The sequence below is a fragment of the Elephas maximus genome, chromosome 21, assembly GCF_024166365.1.
Source record: "Elephas maximus indicus isolate mEleMax1 chromosome 21, mEleMax1 primary haplotype, whole genome shotgun sequence".
NCBI lineage: Eukaryota > Metazoa > Chordata > Mammalia > Proboscidea > Elephantidae > Elephas > Elephas maximus.
The window spans coordinates 35,946,796-35,965,572 of NC_064839.1; the positions used below are offsets into that span (position 1 = coordinate 35,946,796).

General features: G+C 34.0%; 1 protein-coding gene across 6 annotated transcripts in view; it reads left to right on the forward strand.

Annotated features, from left to right (window-relative positions):
- Nucleotides 1-18,777, forward strand: part of NFAT5 (nuclear factor of activated T cells 5) — a 143,820-nt gene that overhangs the window by 88,862 nt on the left and 36,181 nt on the right. For all 6 annotated transcript variants that reach the window (XM_049864841.1, XM_049864842.1, XM_049864843.1 and 3 more), the window contains 6 exons: nt 553-743; nt 2,203-2,375; nt 11,730-11,864; nt 11,991-12,043; nt 16,552-16,684; nt 18,604-18,687. In XM_049864841.1, the coding sequence (XP_049720798.1) occupies nt 553-743; nt 2,203-2,375; nt 11,730-11,864; nt 11,991-12,043; nt 16,552-16,684; nt 18,604-18,687 (769 nt within the window). The remainder of the gene's footprint in view (nt 1-552; nt 744-2,202; nt 2,376-11,729; nt 11,865-11,990; nt 12,044-16,551; nt 16,685-18,603; nt 18,688-18,777) is intronic.

Here is an 18,777-nt window from a genome sequence, read left to right on the forward strand (position 1 = left end):
AGTATTTGTACTCTGATTTGATGAAGAAGATGCCACTAACACAGTTCAGTGAGTTTTCCCATTAGTGGTGGCAGTAGATCTGGAGTCACTCATATGCTCCTTCACGTGGCCCAGTAGTTTGCACATTTCATAATGATCAGGATTAGAAATGCATCATGGAAATCAAGACTACTCATTATCCTTAGCATCATAGTACATACATATACATGGATTAGAGCAAGCATGTTTGGTGTCATAAATTTATAAATACCTAAAGGACACTGTACTCATTCTAATCTGGTTGTACAAATAAATTACAAATGGTATTTGTCATCTAACACCTAAATTTTTAATTAAAATATGATTATTACAGAATTAAAACTTAGAGTTTTCTGTAGAAACTTAACTCTCCTTTATGAAACTGTTTTACCTCTATTTTTCTTGAAAATTTAAAATTATTTTAGTATTGTAATGCTAGTTACAAATATATAACTTGGTCTTAAATATCTTCTTTTACAAGTAGATTATTTGAAAGACTAATTAGTATTTCTGCCACATGTTATCTGGTTACAGTTGGAAGGCCATAATGAACCAGTAGTGTTGCAAGTATTTGTGGGTAATGACTCTGGTCGAGTGAAACCACATGGGTTTTATCAGGCCTGCAGGGTAACTGGACGAAATACAACTCCCTGCAAAGAAGTGGACATTGAAGGCACTACTGTTATAGAAGTTGGCCTTGATCCTAGCAACAACATGACACTGGCGTAAGTATTTAGTGAGGTTTTTTTCATTATATATTACACTTTTGCAGTAGGCAGAAAAAAATTTGTTTCTAGTATATGAAAGAAGGTTTTGAGCATTCTATTAAAATGTTTTAAACATTACAAATAAAAAAAATTTTTCTGAAGAATAGTAATGGGTTAAAATTATCTCTTATAGCCTTTTGTTAGGGAATTTCTGTAGGATGGAATGCTAGCTTTATGGAAAATTATATACTCATTTATCGAGATTTGCATTAACGTTGAAACTAAAAATTATGACCAATGAGATTTGCTTTCCTGAATTCCTCTTTCTCAGCAGAGACCATGAAGTGGCTTGTCTTATGCTGACGTGAAAAGCATGTTGCTGGTCTAAATTCACCTCCTGTTTTTATTTTCCTACATTTAAAAAAATATATCCTGGGACTATATATTTTCCATCTTATGCATTTTCACTGCCTAAAAGATATTAGAAGTGTTAATGATTTAAACTTTTAAAATTATTTCTCTTAAGTCTTTTGGAAAGATCTTTAATTCTAAAGTTGTACTGTAATAACAGCAAATATACTGATACAGGGTAGACCTATGTTGTAATTATTTATAGTGGATAGCTGCTAAAAAACTTTTCCCTACTCGATTTTCAGTTTCCTTTTGAAAACCTTTTTGAATATATTGGTAAAAGGGTAATTGGAAAAGAGAAATTTTGAAAACTATTTAGTAAAAGTTTTTTTTTTTAGACTTAGCTTATAACTTTTGAAAGTTGTAAAAATAAATGTATATGTTGGAAGAGGAGCATGAAAACCAAACTAAACTGTTCGATTGAATAGATTCCAACAGGTAAAAACCCTGGATTGCTGCCCCGGGTACAAATAGTACCTTATCTATTGTAAGAAATTTGAAAATACAGAATAATAAAAAATAAAATACATCCCTCAAAATCCAACTTCCCAGAAATAACCATTATTTTGATGTTTATCTTTCAAACCTTTTTTCTATCAAAATTAAGATAGTACTGTATGCACTGTAACCTGCTTTTAACTTAACATATCATGAGCATTTTCCCATATCATTAAATATTATACTTTTTAATGACTAGTAGTCCATCCTTTTCGAACAGTTGCTAATTTTTTTACAAAGCGAAATTCATTCCCTCTATTTTAGTATTTGAATTAGCTGTAAACAGAGTCTAAATTTTTTTTTTAACTGGGAAAAAGTATCTTCTGTAAGCTGTTACTTATGTTCAGATTTTAAAATAATAGTTTTACTTCTTTACTATTTCTCCCATTATTATAAGGAGAAGTTGACAAGAATTTATCCTTTTGTACCTTTTGAATTTAGAACCTTATGACCATATTACATATTTAAAAAATTAATAAATAAGCAAATTAAAAAATAAATTTGGGAATGTTATATTATTCATACAACACAAAATATCAGTTAATAAATACATTCATTTCTTTGTTAGGGTGGACTGTGTAGGGATATTGAAATTGAGGAATGCTGATGTTGAAGCTCGAATAGGAATTGCTGGTTCCAAGAAAAAAAGTACTCGTGCCAGACTGGTTTTCCGAGTTAATATCACAAGGAAAGATGGCTCCACTTTGACACTGCAAACGCCCTCTTCTCCGATTTTGTGTAGTAAGTAAGAAAATAGGAAGATATTAAATATATGGGTATTTTAAAAATTTTCTATTAATCTTTTAGAAATTTTAAATTTCATATGTTTTACATTCTCCAGATCTGATCATACAAAATTTGAAGTATTTTAAAAGCTGGGGTCAGATTTTCTATACTAATTAAAAAAAAAAAAATTAGAGGTGGGTAATTGGCATAAAATGCAGAAGATGTATAACATTTTGTGTTTCCTATTACCATCAAATATTTACTTAAAAGATAATTTGAATAGATTACAGAAGTAAATTGCAAAGCCAAAGAATTTTCCCAACATCTGCATCAAGTGGTAAGTTGCTGTCATCCTCTTTGTTGTCTAGGACGTAGAGATAGAATAAGGTAAGCAGAACTTTGTAAATACATAGTATGTTAGAAGTTGGAGTTCTGTTTATAAATTATGGTATTATAGTATAGTTGCAAAGTCAGAAATGAAATTTTCATTGCTAACTTTGTCATAGAACGAAAATAACTAGCTTTCTTTTTTTAATTCAGTCATGTTATATGTGCTTCACCATATAGTCTAGCTTCTAATGATTATTATTACAAGTAATAAATAGGGAAAAGTTTTCTTTTATATATCACTTAAGAAAATTTTCATTAAGGATTATTTTCTTTGGCATTGCTTCTTTGTAATTTTATGCCTAATTCAAACAAGCAAAAGAGAAATACTCAGTTGAATTTTCTGTTGGGTTGCTACGGGTTTTATGACCTTTCTACCTCTAGGATAGTTACAGAGCCTTTTGTTACTCACTTGTCAAAGAATTGTATTTTGTCGGAGTATTCATCCTTTTTAAGTCTTATTTTTCCCTTTCTTTTGATGCAGTTCAGAAATTACCACAACCATACTTTAGCTCAGCAAACACCTTAATTTTAAAAAGAAAGTATTAGAAATATCTTTCCAATCTTAGGAGACCTCGATTGAATTTCTTACTTTTTAATTATTGTGTGAAGTATGTCTCAATGCTGGTATTTCCTTGCTATACTTCCTGGTCATATTTAATTATAAATAGGCTATTCTTAAAGTCTGTAGAGTCCATTCTATTTGCATTCAGATAGGGACAGAATAAATAATCCGTAAGTAGTTTACTGAATTGTAAAGCTTTTTGAATTGGGGTACACTATTTCTAAATTTGCTGTAACTCATGATATGCCCAACTTGAATATTATTAGGATAGATATAGCTTTAGTGGAGCATATACAGTTCTTCTTTTACATAATCTAATACTTAAAGCATAACCACAGCCACTTGCTGAAGGCCAGAGCCAGGGACTGGGAAATAGTTACCAACTTTATTTAATGGTTTGTTTCTTCCTTCATTAGTTTGTTCATCCGTTTTTTCCTTTCCTATTTCGTTGACGTATTGTTAAAATATGCATATACGGAACTGAGAATGGTGGAAAATACAAAAGAAATAGAAAGTATGATTTTCTGAAAATTTTCATCTGTAATAATTATAATTTGTTAATTATTATCATTATCGATAATATATGTCTACATTGCAAAAGATTACCTGGGATGGATGTGGTAGCCCTACGAAGCAGCAGAAGTCATATTTAGAGATTTACCCAGGAGATTTATTTTCTGTAATTTAAACTTTTCATAAATTTAAAAAGTAGCTCTTAATTTATATTAGGGGATTTTACTGAATACCTAGGTCGTCCCTTGCATTTTCTTATGTATATGCTATTTATCTTGGAGGTGTGTATATTTTTACTCCTTTATTTGACTAGTTGACATTTACCTTGCCATTTGCTTAGAGAAACTGGATCAAATACACATGGACAGTACCTGCTTTTAAAGAAAGGGACACCTTTGCAGTGATGGTTCCTAGGCCTCTTTTAGAAGAGAAAATGCTAGAGTAAGAATTAATTTGTAAATAAGTTTATATGGTAAAGAATTTTCATATTTGTGTCTTATTGTTACTTATTTTCATGTAAAATGAATTTTTCTTAACATACTGTATAACTAGCTTAAAGTATTTTTTAATAGTAATTTCCATGAATATCAGTTAGATCTAATCCTTCATTTAGAAAGGAGTCTGAGCCTCTTGATCTGCACACTCCTAATGGGTTAGTGATTTGATTTTTTTAAATCCATCATTTCCATATTTGAAATGTAATTGTACTTGATCTTCATGAGTTTTCAGTAAATACACCTAATCCTCACTTATCTACTCTCATTATCTGACATTTTGCATTTATAACAATAGTAAAAAATCTGTTATCTATTTTGCACATTGCCAATGTATGTTTAGCAGTAATAAATGTGGAGGTATGAGATGTGAGAGTAACGCTGGCTGTGATGGTTAAGATTTTGTGTCAGCTTGTCTGGGTCATGATTCCCAGTGGTTTGGCAGTTATGTAATGATGTAATTTGGCAGTTATGTGATGATGTAATTGGCAGTTATGTGATGATGTAATTTGGCACTTATGTAATGATGTATAGTCATGCTCTGTTTGTGATCTGATGTGGTCTTCCATTTTTACATAAGACTGATTTTCACATAATGACCTGGTCTTTGTAATTTAACCATGCTGATAAGTGAAGAATGGGTGTGTACTGTTCAGAGATCTGTAGCTTGTTCAGATAATTTTATTTATTGCTTAACTGGCAACAAACAAATGAAAAATTTTGAAGTGTTTTTTGTACATTAAAATTTTTTTTCCTTAAATGTTCAACTAGATGAACAGGAAAATATGTTAATTTTAATATTAGCTTAATAGTAATGCTTTATATTATACTCTGTAGTTTATGAGGTGTTTTCATATTTGTTGAGGGTTTAGAAAGTTAATAAATAAATGTTCCCCTTGAAATTGGAGTTAGACACATAGGAATTAGAGAAATTGAGATGAAAATACCAACTTTACTACTAATAAAATTGTTAGAGAATAGGGCTGACTTCTTCAGTCCTGAACTAGATGCACCTGTTGATCTTACCACCTGAATGAAAACCTGTATGGGGGTGGGAGGTGGGAAAGAATGCTAGACTAATCATGCCCTGGCCTTCCTCCCAACTCCACATTATATATGTTCCTCCTTCTGTCTAGTGAATATTGCTGTAATGGAGTTTCCCACTAATAATGCAAAAATTATCCCATTTGGTCCTGACAACTATGTAATGTTAGTAGAATAGAGATGATTATTTTCACTGTTTATATAGTGGGAGAGGGAAGAAACCATTTTTATTCAAGATACCTGCTTTTACGGGCAGGGGCCTGGGGACCATGGTTTCAGGGGACATCTAGGTCAGTTGGCATAATAAAATCTATTAAGAAAATATTCTGCATCCCACTTTGGTGAGTGGTGTTTGGGGTCTTAAATGCTAGCAAGCAGCCATCTAAGATGCATCAATTGGTCTCAACCTGCCTGGAGCAAAGGAGAATGAAGAACACCAAAGACACAAGGTAATTATGAGCCCAAGAGACAGAAAGGGCCACATAAACCAGAGACTACATCAGCCTGAGACCGGAACTGGATGGTGCCCAGCTACAGCCGATGACTGCCCTAACAGGGAATGCAACAGAGAATCCCTGATGGAGCAGGAGAGCAGTGGGTTGCAGACCTCAAAATCTTGTAAAAAGACCAGACTTAATGGTCTGAATGAGACTAGAAGGACTCCAGAGGTCATGGTCCCCAGACCTTCTGTTAGCCCAAGACTGGAACCATTCCCAAAGCCAACTCTTCAGAGAGGGATTGGACTGGACTATAATATAGGTAATGATACTAGTGACGACGAGCTTCTTGGCTCACGTAGACACAAGAGAGTATGTGGGCAGTTCCTATCTGGAGGGGAGATGAGAAGGCAGAGGGGGATAGAAGCTGGCTGAATGGATATAGGGAATACAGGGTGGAGAGAAGGAGTGTGCTGTCTCATTAGTGAGAGAGCAACTAGGAGTACATAGCAAGGTACATACAAATTTTTGTATAAGAGACTGACTTGATTTGTAAACTTTCATTTAAAGCACAATTAAAAAAAAATAAAAAGATCCCTGCTTTTATTTGTCCATTGTTTTGAGCTGGTGTCTACTGTAGAATATAGGAAGGATTTTATTTTGATCGAATGAAACATAATAGGGTATACCTCATAAGTCATACAGCTTACAATTTATTAGGAGAGTATCTCAATCATCTAGTGCTACTCTAACAGAAATACCAGAAGTGGATGGGCTCAACAAACAGAAACTTATTCCCTCACGGTCTAGTAGGCTAGAAGTCCAAATTAAGGGCTTCAGCTCCAGGGGAAGGCTTTCTCTCTGCCAGCTCTGGAGGAAGGTCCTTGTCATCAACCTTCCCCTGATCTAGGAGCGTCTCAAGGCACAGGGATCCGGGGTCCAAAGGACGTGCTCTGCTCCTGGCCCTGCTTTCTTGCTGGCATGAGGTCCCCATGTGTCTCTGCTCGCTTCTGTCTTTTATATCTCAAAAAAGAGTGGCTTGAGAGACAATCTGATCTCGTAGATCTCATCAGTATAACTGCCGATAATCCGTCTCATTAACATCATAGTGATAGGATTTACAACGCATAGAAAAAGTGTATCAATCACAAAATGGAAGACAACCACGCAATACTAGGAATGATGGCCTAACCAAGTTGACACATACTTTGGGGGGACACAGTTTAATCCCTGACAGAGTATTGGCATATAGGCATTTAATTGCTTATTTTAAATTTAGATACAATCAGACTCATATTTGCTGTCCCATAGAAGATAGTTTCTTTTATAACAAGTTTATTGAAATATAATTCACATATTCACCCTTTTAAAGTTACTAATCTTTGGTTTTTGGTATATTTGCAAAGCTGTGTAACTGTCAACATTACATAATGTTAGACGATTTTCCTCATCATCCCAAAAAGAAACCACACGCCCATTAGCAGTCACTCTCCATTTCCGTGTCACTCCAGTTCCTGGTAGCCTCTAATCTACTTTCTGTCTCTATGGATTTTCCTATTCTGGACATTCTGTATAATGGAATGATGCAATATGGCCTTTTGTGCCTGCTTTCTTTCATGTAACAAAATGCTTTCGAAATGTTATCAGTACTTCACTTTTTTTTTAATGGCTGAATATATTCCATAATATGAATATACCATATTTTGTTTATCCATTCATCAGTTGATGGACCTTTGGGTTGTTTCCATTTTTTGCTATTATGAATAATACTGTTTTAAACATTGACAAATTTTTGTGTGGACATGTTTTCATTTCTCTTGGGTATATATCAAAAGAGTAGAATTGCTGGATCATATGGTAGATAATTTCTTGTTTAACATTTCTCTGAATTTCCATCTTCTGACCTACAGATGACAGTTTTTTTTTTTTTAACATTTCTCCATACTTTAATATTATTTCCTAAAAATATTGAAAGCAAATGAGTTCTTTCCTCAACTTGATCATTGTTTTGTGTCCGTTCTTTAGTTGTTCTTTTCTAAATCTATCTATATAAAAAAATGAAATATACTACTAAAATTTTCATATTCTTGGGATCAGTCAAAGTATTTTGGCAGGTGGTAAAATTGTTCAGGTGATTTCTTTTTAACAGTTGGTGTTATTGGGGGCTACAACACTTCAGAAAAACAGTTGTGTATTCTAATGACAAAATAGTATGTCATTGCCCATTTATTCAGTCATTTATTCAATGTAACATGCAATGGTTCTCAATCCTGCCTGTATGTTAGAGTTATCTGTGATGCTTAAGAAAAGACACGCCGTTTTATATCTCTAAAGGTAGGTTTTAGGCATGTTTGTTTTAGAAAGCTCATAGTTAATGAGTAGTTACAGTGTGCCATGCTGTGGAAATAAATAGCTGGAATTTTAAGGACCTTACAGTCTAGCAGGCTAGGGGGAGAAACAAATCAGTAAACATATAATTGTAATACGATGTAAGGGCTACAGTAGATGCATAAATAGGTTGCAGTACAAACATAGGAGAGAAGAACATCTAATTTAGACAGGTTGGAGATGGTATAACTTGTGTTATGTCCTAAAGGACAAATAGAGTAAGCCAGGCAAAGTAGGATTTAGAAGATTATTCTGGACAGAGGGAACAGTGTATAAATATACTTCTTGAAAGGGCATGATTATTTAGGGGGAATTAAAAATAGCTTAATGTGATTAGAGCAAAAGGGTATACATAAAGAAGAGGTAAGACTTGAGGCTAAAGAGCTAGGCAAGATTTCTTTTATAAAGAGACTTTTGTGTTGGGCTAGGGAATTTGAATTTTATCCTGGCTATTTTAAGGAGCTAGAGGATTGAATTTAGTCCTGAGGGGTGAGAAGGAGAGGAAGAATAAACATATAAATAATACACTGTGAAGCAAAGACCCAAAAGATGTTTTCATTTAAAGTATTAAAAATAAGAATGTTCCACCGTGAGCTTCTGGTTTGTGCTTATTTCCGTGAATATAACCTTTTTGGCAGGTTTGAGCAGTTGGAGTATAATGAGAGGTGGAAAGGAAGTCACTAAGAAGAGTTGGAATTAGAATGGGAGATAGAAGGAAACAGGATGATGAGAGGGAGGTAGAAAAAGAAGAGGGTCCAAAAGGTGATAAAGGTGGAAGGGAGGAGAGGAAACAACGTGATCTTTCATCTGGAGATGCTCAGTGGAAAGAAGGCATGAATTGCAGAATTCATGCTTGTGGCCTTACAAAAAAATCCTACTTCTCTTCAAATTAATGTTGGTTTAAAAATGGCCATTGAACCCATTGGCTGTCTTTTTGTTTGTTCGATTTTAAGGGCATGGAAGAATCATCGTTTTGTACACTATTGACAACTTCATAGCTCTCCAGACAGTATAGGTGTATATATTCTGTGATTCTACTATATTAAATAAAGAATATCAATTTTCATAATTTTTCAGTATCCTCCCTACTATAATAATAATTTTGTTTAGTAGGGCAAAATTAATTAATCATAGCTTTCTTAGATATTACCTGATTTTATCTTAAAATTTTTATAGAATTTAATCTGACTGAATTTAACATTTTTTTCCCCTCTTTTCTGTCTATCCCACAACTTTGGAAAAAGGATAATAACAGAAATTGAACTTCCCTTCTCTTAAAATTTTGGGCACAATTAGTAATTTAATGATTTAAGGAACCCTGGTGCTATAGGAAACCCTGGTGGTGTAGTGGTTAAGTGCTACGGCTGCTAACAAAAAGGTCAGCAGTTCGAATCTGCCAGGCGCTCCTTGAAAACTCTGTGGGGCAGTTCTGTTCTGCCCTGTAGGGTCGCTATGAGTCGGAATTGACCTGACAGCAGTGGGTTTAGTTTTGGTTTTGGTGCCATTAGTGGTTAATTGCTCGGCTGCTAACCGAAAGGTTGGCAGTTTGAACCCACCGTCTGCTCTAAGGGAGAAAGATGTGGCAGTCTGCTTCCTTAAAGATCACAGCCTTGGGCAGTGGTTAAAGCGCTTGGTTGCTAACTGAAACATCTGACAGTCTGCTTCCGTAAAAATTACAGCCTTGGAAACCCTGTGGGACAATTCTACTCTGTCCTGTAGGGTCACTATAAGTCGAAATCTACTCAAAGGTGATGGGTGGGTTATATGAAAAGCGTATAAAAACGCATTCCTTTTATAGCAGAAAGCTGGCTGCTTTTTTGGCGTGTGATAATTTTTTTAAGTAATATGATCGATTTCAAGAGTCAGCTTACAAATTACTTAAGGATAAAAATAAAGCAGTTAATGCTTAAATAATCCTGAGTTTAGTTCCGTTTAGTGTGGAATTAGTCCTGTTAGGTAACCATTAAACTTTTTAATAGAAAAGACCTTTTAAAAGGACAAAAGTTAAAAGTTATCTTGAATAGTAACAGACTAGTTCTTTGTATAGTATAAATACAAATATGTAGGAGATAAATACACAGTGTACCTCCAGAGGGCCTCATTTGGCAGTCTTACGTCTTAAATACATAAAAGGAAAAAATAACATAGAAAAAAAACTTTTAATCGTCGTCAGTAAAGTGCAGTTTCCACATAGTATTTGAAAATGGAGGAAAGGTTATAGACTTTCCATTCCATTTTGTTTGATGCAGTGTTCATACAGTTTGGCACTTCCTGTTGTTTTCTAATCAAAATGATATTTACCATATTTTTCTTGAATGTCTTTTAGACACAAATATCTAGTTCCTATGTTTCCCCCAAAATTTACCTTACAATTAAATAAATTGGTTGTTAATTACTTCTTAGTTTAAAAGGGTATGTAATATGGCCAATAATTCTTTCTACTTGGTTCATAACCCTGTAGGTTCAAGACAGAGTATATGTATAAACAGTAGTCAAAATTTCTTTTTAACTCCCAGGAATTGTTGCAAATGTCGTGTTATTTAAATATTTAACAAGGATAGGATATTTGTTTGTATCAATCAGCCAAGGCTAAAAGATGAGAAGGCAGAAAGGGACAGGAGCCGGTTGAATGGACACGGGAAGTCCAGGGTGGAAAGCATGAGTGTGCCCATCACATTATAGAGAGAGCAACTAGGGTCACATAACAATGTATATATAAATTTTTGTATGAGAAACTAACTTGAGCTGTAAACTTTCACTTAAAGCACAATAAAAAATAAAAAAGATTAGGTGTGTGGAACAAGCTTGTTTTTTAATTTTTAAAAAATATTGTTAAGACAAAAATATGACCAAATTCATATTTTTTAACCTTATTATGATTCATCTGGAAACCCTGGTGGCATTGTAGTTACTATGGCTGCTAACCAAAGGGTCGGCAGTTCAAATCCACCAGGCACTCCTTGGGAATGCTATGGGGCCCTTTTACTATGTTTTATAGGATCGCTATGAGTCAGAATCGACTCTGTGGCAATGGGTTTTGTTTGTTTGTTTGTTTGTTTTTTTTATGATTCATCTAATCAGAAAACAAAGATGATATATATTAAATTGAAACCTAATCTTAGTTTTTCTATATATGATCTTCAAAGGGCTATTTAAAAATTAATGTAGACTTTCCTGTTTTTTTCTGTGCCCTTTTTTTCTCTGCCCTTTTGTTAAGAGGAAACCCTGGTGTCATAGTGGCTAAGTGCTATGGCTGCTGACCAAAGGTCAGCAGTTCAAATCCATCAGGCGCTCCTTGGAAACTCTATGGGGCAGTGCTACTCTGTCCTGTAGGATCGCTATCAGTTGGAATCGACTCGATGGCACTAGGTTTGGTTTTTGGTGTTTTCTTTGTTAAGATAAAAGTTAAGTTGCAGAATAAGGGAAGTTAAATGCAGTGGTCAACAAAGACAGCTCATAGTTCTGGATAATTGAAAGTTGATTTTATAAGAAGTAAGTGTTAGTGGTTTTCTTTTTATTGAATGCTTTTATATACCCACAGCTCAGCCAGCAGGAGTGCCAGAAATCTTAAAGAAAAGCTTGCATAGCTGTTCAGTGAAAGGAGAAGAAGAAGTGTTTTTAATTGGCAAGAACTTTCTGAAAGGAACTAAGGTTATTTTCCAAGAAAATGTTTCTGGTAAGTAGGCATAATATTGGTATAGGGATTGTTGCATGTTTCACTTTGTAATAAAGGTGCAGTCATAGTAACAGAGTAAAAACATTTTTCAGAACTTTTGTAAGTCACTGTTTTTATTTCAATCAGATGAAAACTCTTGGAAATCAGAAGCTGAAATCGACATGGAATTATTTCATCAGGTATAATTTAAGCTATTTTATGATTTGGTTGTTTACTCTCTGAGAAATTCGGTTTTGTTCTGAATTTTTCCTGAACCGACAGATTAAATTTCCTTTTTATACAAGACTGATGTGAATCATTTAAAGTTTCTTTCTTCAGTTTCTTAAACTGAAATAGAATTATTCCACTGATGCTAGAAATGTGACCAATCTTTTGCTTGAAAATTTTAAGAACATAAATTTTATCAACTTTTAATCCTGCCACAAAGAACAGTTATCATTGTTTATAAATGAAACATTTTTTCCTAATATTTATTTGCTCTGCGAATTTAGATTATTTAACCATACTATTTAGTTGAATCAAACAGAAACTAATAGTTATTGAGTACCTGCTATGTGCCAGGTGCTTTATCTCTGTTATAGTTAAACTTTTTTGCATTCAGAAGCACTATTTGTTACACTTACATTAAAAAATTCTGTATTTGTAGGACTGCATCATATGTTCAAGGAAAAAGAGCTTGAAAACAAGGATGAAGGCCTGACTTAATTAAGAATGTGGATGTAGAACAGATAGGACCGAATTCATAGAGGTTAAGACTAACAGACAAGATGGCCAAATTTATGAGCCCGTGCAAATAGAAGGCAAGGTTGAATTGCACATGCAGAAGAATAATGTGTACAAGTGTAGATCACAGAGGTAGAGAGAGACTAGAAAAGCAGGACAAGCTAATGTATAAAATATCCAAAGCAAAAATTTAGGTTAGCCCTGACAGGGAACGTAACAGAGAACCCCTGAGAGAGCAGGAGAGCAATAGGATGCAGACCCCAAATGGTCTGACTGAGACTAGAAGGAGCCCTGTGGTCATGGCCCCCAGACCTTATTTTGGCTCAGGACAGGAACCGTTCCCGAAGCCAACTCTTCAGACAGGGATTGGACTGGACAATGGCTTGGAGAGGGATGCTGGTGAGGAGTGAGCTTCTTGGATCAGGTGGACACTTGAGACTATGTTGGCATCTCCTCCCTGGACGGGAGATGAAAGGATAGAGAGGGGGTTAGAAGCTGGTGAAGTGGATACGAAAAGAGAGAGTGGAGGGAGGGAGCGGGCTGTCTCATTAGGGGGAGAGCAATTGGGGGTATGTAGCAAGGTGTATGTAAGTTTTTGTGTGAGAGACTGACTTGATTTGTAAACTTTCACTTAAAGCACAATAAAAAATTTTAAAAATTTAGGTAAAGACTAGAGGATGATAGAAAAGATCATATGAAAGCAAGTGGAGAGGTAGAAGAAGTAAAAATTGGAAGAATCTATAGCCAATTTGTAAAAAACTTTGTAATTTGTTTTTAAATTTATTTCTTTATTCCCTTGTATATTAAAAAAACTAATAAAAATTTAAAAACAATAATATAAAATGGAACTTCATGTATACCTAGACAAATGCTGTGTAGAAAATTTTCCTCTAGCCTCATGTTACTACATGCTGTGGAAAAGAGATAGTGGGAGTCAAGTCATTCCTTTATTACATACACTGTTGGACAGCCTCTGCTAGGGTTCATTGCCAGACTAGTCTTAACTGAAGTTCTAGTGCCTGTTTTGTCTTTAATAATCTGTGTTATCTGTGTAAGACAAGTCACTTTTGTGCCTCAGTTTTCTAATGTTTAAAATAAGCTCTTTCACTAGATGGTGTGAGACACCTTCTAACCCTGACGTTTTATGATTTCACATATGACTTATTCGTCAGACCATTCCGTTCCCCAGAGATCAACAGTGGCTTCCTCTGGAGGACTCCTGAAGGTTAGGGACAATGTATGGTACCTCTCTGTGTTTCTCATAATACCAAGCACATAATATATACTCATGAAAAGCTTGTTAGTTCATTTTATTCATCACTGAAGAAAAGATTTCTCTATGGCCTAAGGTCCTTTGTTCTTCTTTCTGAGGGTACTTCCAAACCCTAGTTTCATCCAGATTTTATATGCCTATAGTTTGATCCTGACTGAAGCTTAATTTATCTATGCAATACTTTTGTTTGGCGTGAAAAAATTTTCTTTTTTGATGCATTAATTGTGATACGAACGTCCAACTAAGGGACAACTCGTACTTAAGAACTCACTGCCATGATACCTATTATATTAAAATTTTGATTTAAATACAGTGATTCATAGTAATGAACACACACACTACTTTTTGATGTTTATGAAAACATTGCATGATTGGAAGTGTTTTCTAAGTGTTCTATATGCTTAGAAAGGTAAAATATATACTATATACTAAGACAAACATTTGACTGACACTGAATAAGAACCATATGTACCTCTCCCGACCTACCTGCAAATTCAACTTAAAGACAGGCTTAGAAATGGATCTTATTCGTAACCCCAGGGACTGCCTGTATTCCATTAAAATTGGTATTTCTTACTTTATCTTATGCTGCAGTTTTTAAAAAAACTGGTGCTGGAGACTGAGAGACTTAATCTTATAAATTATACAAAGTAGTAATGAAATAGCCCCAACGAATTATAGTCTTAACTTGCTGTTTCATTTAGAACTTAATATTAAGAACTCATTACCTCCTTCCCTTTTCTCCTTTACTTACTTTACCTTTGAGGCATGGGCTAGTTGCATTTTTAAAAACACTTTTTCAGGGCAGTTATGACACCAACTATTAAAGGTGAATAATCATAAAAATAAGCCATGGTGCAGTAGAGAGGAATCATGTCCTTATTTGATGACTACATTTAGAGGTCCTAGGGTTTTTACAAGCCAAGAATAAAATAAAAAAAAAAAACCTAAATCATAATAGGATCTTTCATTAATTCTGTGATTCTGCTTTTCATTTTAAATTTTTTATCTTTTTCATAGAGGGCTTTTTCTTTTATTTTTTCCTAAGGGGTTTTCTGGGAAGTATTTTCTTAGAGTGAAATCAGAACTGCCATATAAAGAATCAATTCTAGATATTAAGGAAATGAAACAGACATTTAGAGGGAAAGGTGATGAGAACATATTTTGAAAGAAAAGAGTCTTTGGGTGTGGTCGATAAGAAATATCAGGCCTACACATGAAAGTTGAAAGGGCATCTAGAATATTTTTAAAAATCCCCAGAAGATGGTGTAAGTGGAAAAGACCATTTAAAGATAACTGTAAATTGCAGGTGTGAATAATTGTAGTAGTCATTTATTTGCAACCTCTAAATCAGCTCATCAGGTATTAAACTTTTTCTGTTATATAACAGTTGAGATTAATGAAGTCTAGGAAAAAAGTTCTTTGTTTAATATCTGGCTCCTCTAGTCAAGGCCAAATATATCCCATGCTCATGTATACCAAATGTGATGGGCACATGGTCATTATATCTACTCTCGTTTTAACAACTTTAGATGAGTTCTGTATGGCCTAATTGTGTATTAAAATGTGTATCTTCCAATGTCATAAAATAGTATGTACACTAACTGTTTAATGAGAAACTAGTTCTGTAAACCTAAAGTATAAAATATATATATATACATATGTCTTTAAGATAAGTTATAGAAACTAGTTCTGTAAACCAAAAGTACAAAATATATATGTGTGTGTGTGTGTGTGTGTGTGTGTATATGTATCTTTAAGAAGGCAAGAGTGTAGCAGCTTGAAATGTGAAGGTAGCTTAAAAGAAATTAGAAGCTAGAAACAGGTATATAAGAAGCTAGGAAGAACTATACAATTTGATTTGACAAAAACTTGTTTTTGAAAACAGGAAACAGGCATTAGTGTTTCAAAAATAGAGAATTGTATAGATTATCATTTCTCATTCTTTAGTCTTCTGAGTTCTCTGGTACTTCTTAGAGTTATAAGAATAAAAAATAAGGAATTCGTAGTTATTTGTGGGCAAATAGAAAAAAAATTTTGGATGTTTTATATATTATAAAAAGTAACAAAAAAGAATAGCTATGGGGAAGTTGGAATTTTAAATATAAGTGTCCTCAGGGAGTTTACATTCTTGCAGTTGGAGAGAGACAAAAAAACAAGCAGATAGTCCTAGTAATTTCAGGTGGTAATAAGTGCTATTATGGAAATAAACAAGATTTGTATGATAAGGTCAGGGAGGGGTGCTACTCTGAGGAGGTGACGTTTGAATTAGACCTGAAAATGCGTAAAGGAAGAAGCCTTTTGAAAAGGTGAAGAAGGATATTCCAGTCAGAACAAGTATAAAGGCTCTTAGGTGAAAATGAATTTAGTTTGTTAAGAATGGACTGAAAAGGTCAGTATGGCTAGAGAGGAATAGAGTGAATAAGGAATAGAGTGGGTAATGAGTTGGAGATGACAGTGCAGGGGGCCTTGTAGACCATTAAAAAAATCAGTTGAATTTTACCTTAAAAGTGGCCATACAATGAATGTTCTGATTTCTGTGAACCTGAGCTTTAAAATACATGTTTTTTTCTTAGATTTTTTAAATTTTGTAACTAATAGGAAGAGTACTTAAATAAAAATTGTTTTGTTTCAGAAATTTAACTTAAATATTGCTTCTTTTTTTGACTCTTGTACTTTTCTTTAAATTAGAATCATCTTATTGTGAAGGTTCCCCCATATCATGACCAACATATAACTTTGCCTGTATCAGTGGGAATATATGTAGTGACCAATGCTGGGAGATCTCATGATGTTCAGCCATTTACCTACACTCCAGACCCAGGTATGTCAAAATAAAAAGTTGTGAACTAGAATGAATAATTAATTTCTAGTTCTTTGAAAGGATATGAAGACTAGCCAACCAAAAGAAAAATTTATTCACCAAAAATGAGTCAATATTAGTTTGTTTTGGATAAGGCATTATTTCCTAACAAGACAGCCGCCAAATACTGCTCTTACTCTTATGTTAGGGGAATCATTTCCAAGCTGAAAGTTGGCATCATGGGAAAGGGGGACCCTCGGCCTGCCACCCTTCTTCTTCCACTCCTGGCTCCATTCTGAACCTAAAGGGCCTTGATGCCTCAGACCGTGCTTCCAAATTTTGTCTACCCTGTTTTTTTTTGTTTTTTTTTTTTTTTTATAGGCCTAAGAGTGCACACACAACCTGGGTATTTGTACAGGGAATTCTGGGATACGGAGTACTTGATACATGGTCTAAAGGTAGGGGAGGGGGAGGGCTCAAGTGAACATATCCTGAGCATGCTCTGCCAGACACAAGCCACTCTAGGCCTGTACCACCAAAACCCATGCATATTATGTGCATGCTCACAGGCTCTTAGTTCTTGCAGACTGTTAAAACCTTTGTTTCCTTGCCAGTTGGTCCCTGAAGCTTTAAACTATTAAAGCACCTTTAATTTTTTTACTTTACCATATTAAGAAATCAAAACCCAACCCATCCATTTGATTCCAACTCATAGCGACCCTATAGGATAGACTAGAGCTGCCCTGTAACGTGTCCAGGGAGCCGCTGGTGGATTTGAACTGTTGGCATTTTGGTTAGCAGCCAAGCACTTAACCACTGTGCCACCAGCACTCTACCATATTAAGATGCAGAAATAATTTTAAACATTATTTTCAGTGACTCCACAGTGGTAATTGTAAGAAATAGGGATGTATATTTTTATCATTTTTTGCTACTCTAAAAACAAACTGCTAATAACTTGATTTAAAAGTAGAAATTTAAAATTTTCTCAAGGATTAGATTCTATAATCTGTAATTATTAGAATTAATGTTGTTATACTTAAATCGTGTATGGATTTGTTTTCCATTTAGTTCCCTGTAAATCATTTGTTAGACCCACTGTGCTTACTAAGATAAATTATTTAACTTAATTCTCAGGACTTGTGTACAATTTTATTTGTTTACTCAGTGAGGTTTAACTCATTTGACATTGTCATGTCGAGAATAAGACATTGAAAGTAAGCTGACTCAAATCCCATTTTGGACTAAGCTACAGAATAAAAAATACATACATTCAGAAATATAAACTAAAATTTATTTAAATAAAAATAATATCATTTTAAGCAAGGACCTGCTTAATTGGAATTTATTTAATTTTTTCATTTAGAGCTGATCTCTATTCTTAGGCTCATCAAATTTAAAGTTGTCATTATAGATGTAGTTGATATGATTATATATAGTAGCCTAGCAATTTTCCATTAATATTGGCAAAGTTTTGTTTAAAACTTTACCAAAGGAGTAATCATAATTTTATACATTCAATGTATTCATCACAGTTATTTTAATTCGGTTTGAACATTGACTAATGTTTCTGAATAGGTATCTTTTCATAAATCATTTATATAGGTGAATGATGATTTTTTTTTGCTAATATTCCACTATGTTCAATAAGTTATAAATGTTTAATATCAATCTTCTATTTACCTGATACCATTAACATGTGTACTGTTGCAAGAATGATTTTTCTAAGTTGGTTTTTGGCTTTTTTGTAAGTGAGCATATGCTTCTGCCCACTTGGCCACTGGAGGGTAGACTGCTGCTTACAAAAACTCATCTCAGCCTAGAATTTCTGCTAAACAAATAATTTAATGATGTTTTATGAGAAAATATTCTAATTTTTAGAATTTGTTAGGATGAATAAGTTAAAATAAATACAATTTATCTTTATTCTTTTTTAATAGCAACAGCTAGTGCTTTGAATGTAAATGTGAAGAAGGAAATATCCAGTCCGGCAAGACCTTGTTCTTTCGAAGAGGCTATGAAAGGTAACAAATTGATTCTTCTCAAACATTATAAATATGTGATCCTATATGTTTTTTAAAGGAGGACTGATGGTATAATGGTTAAGCACTCAG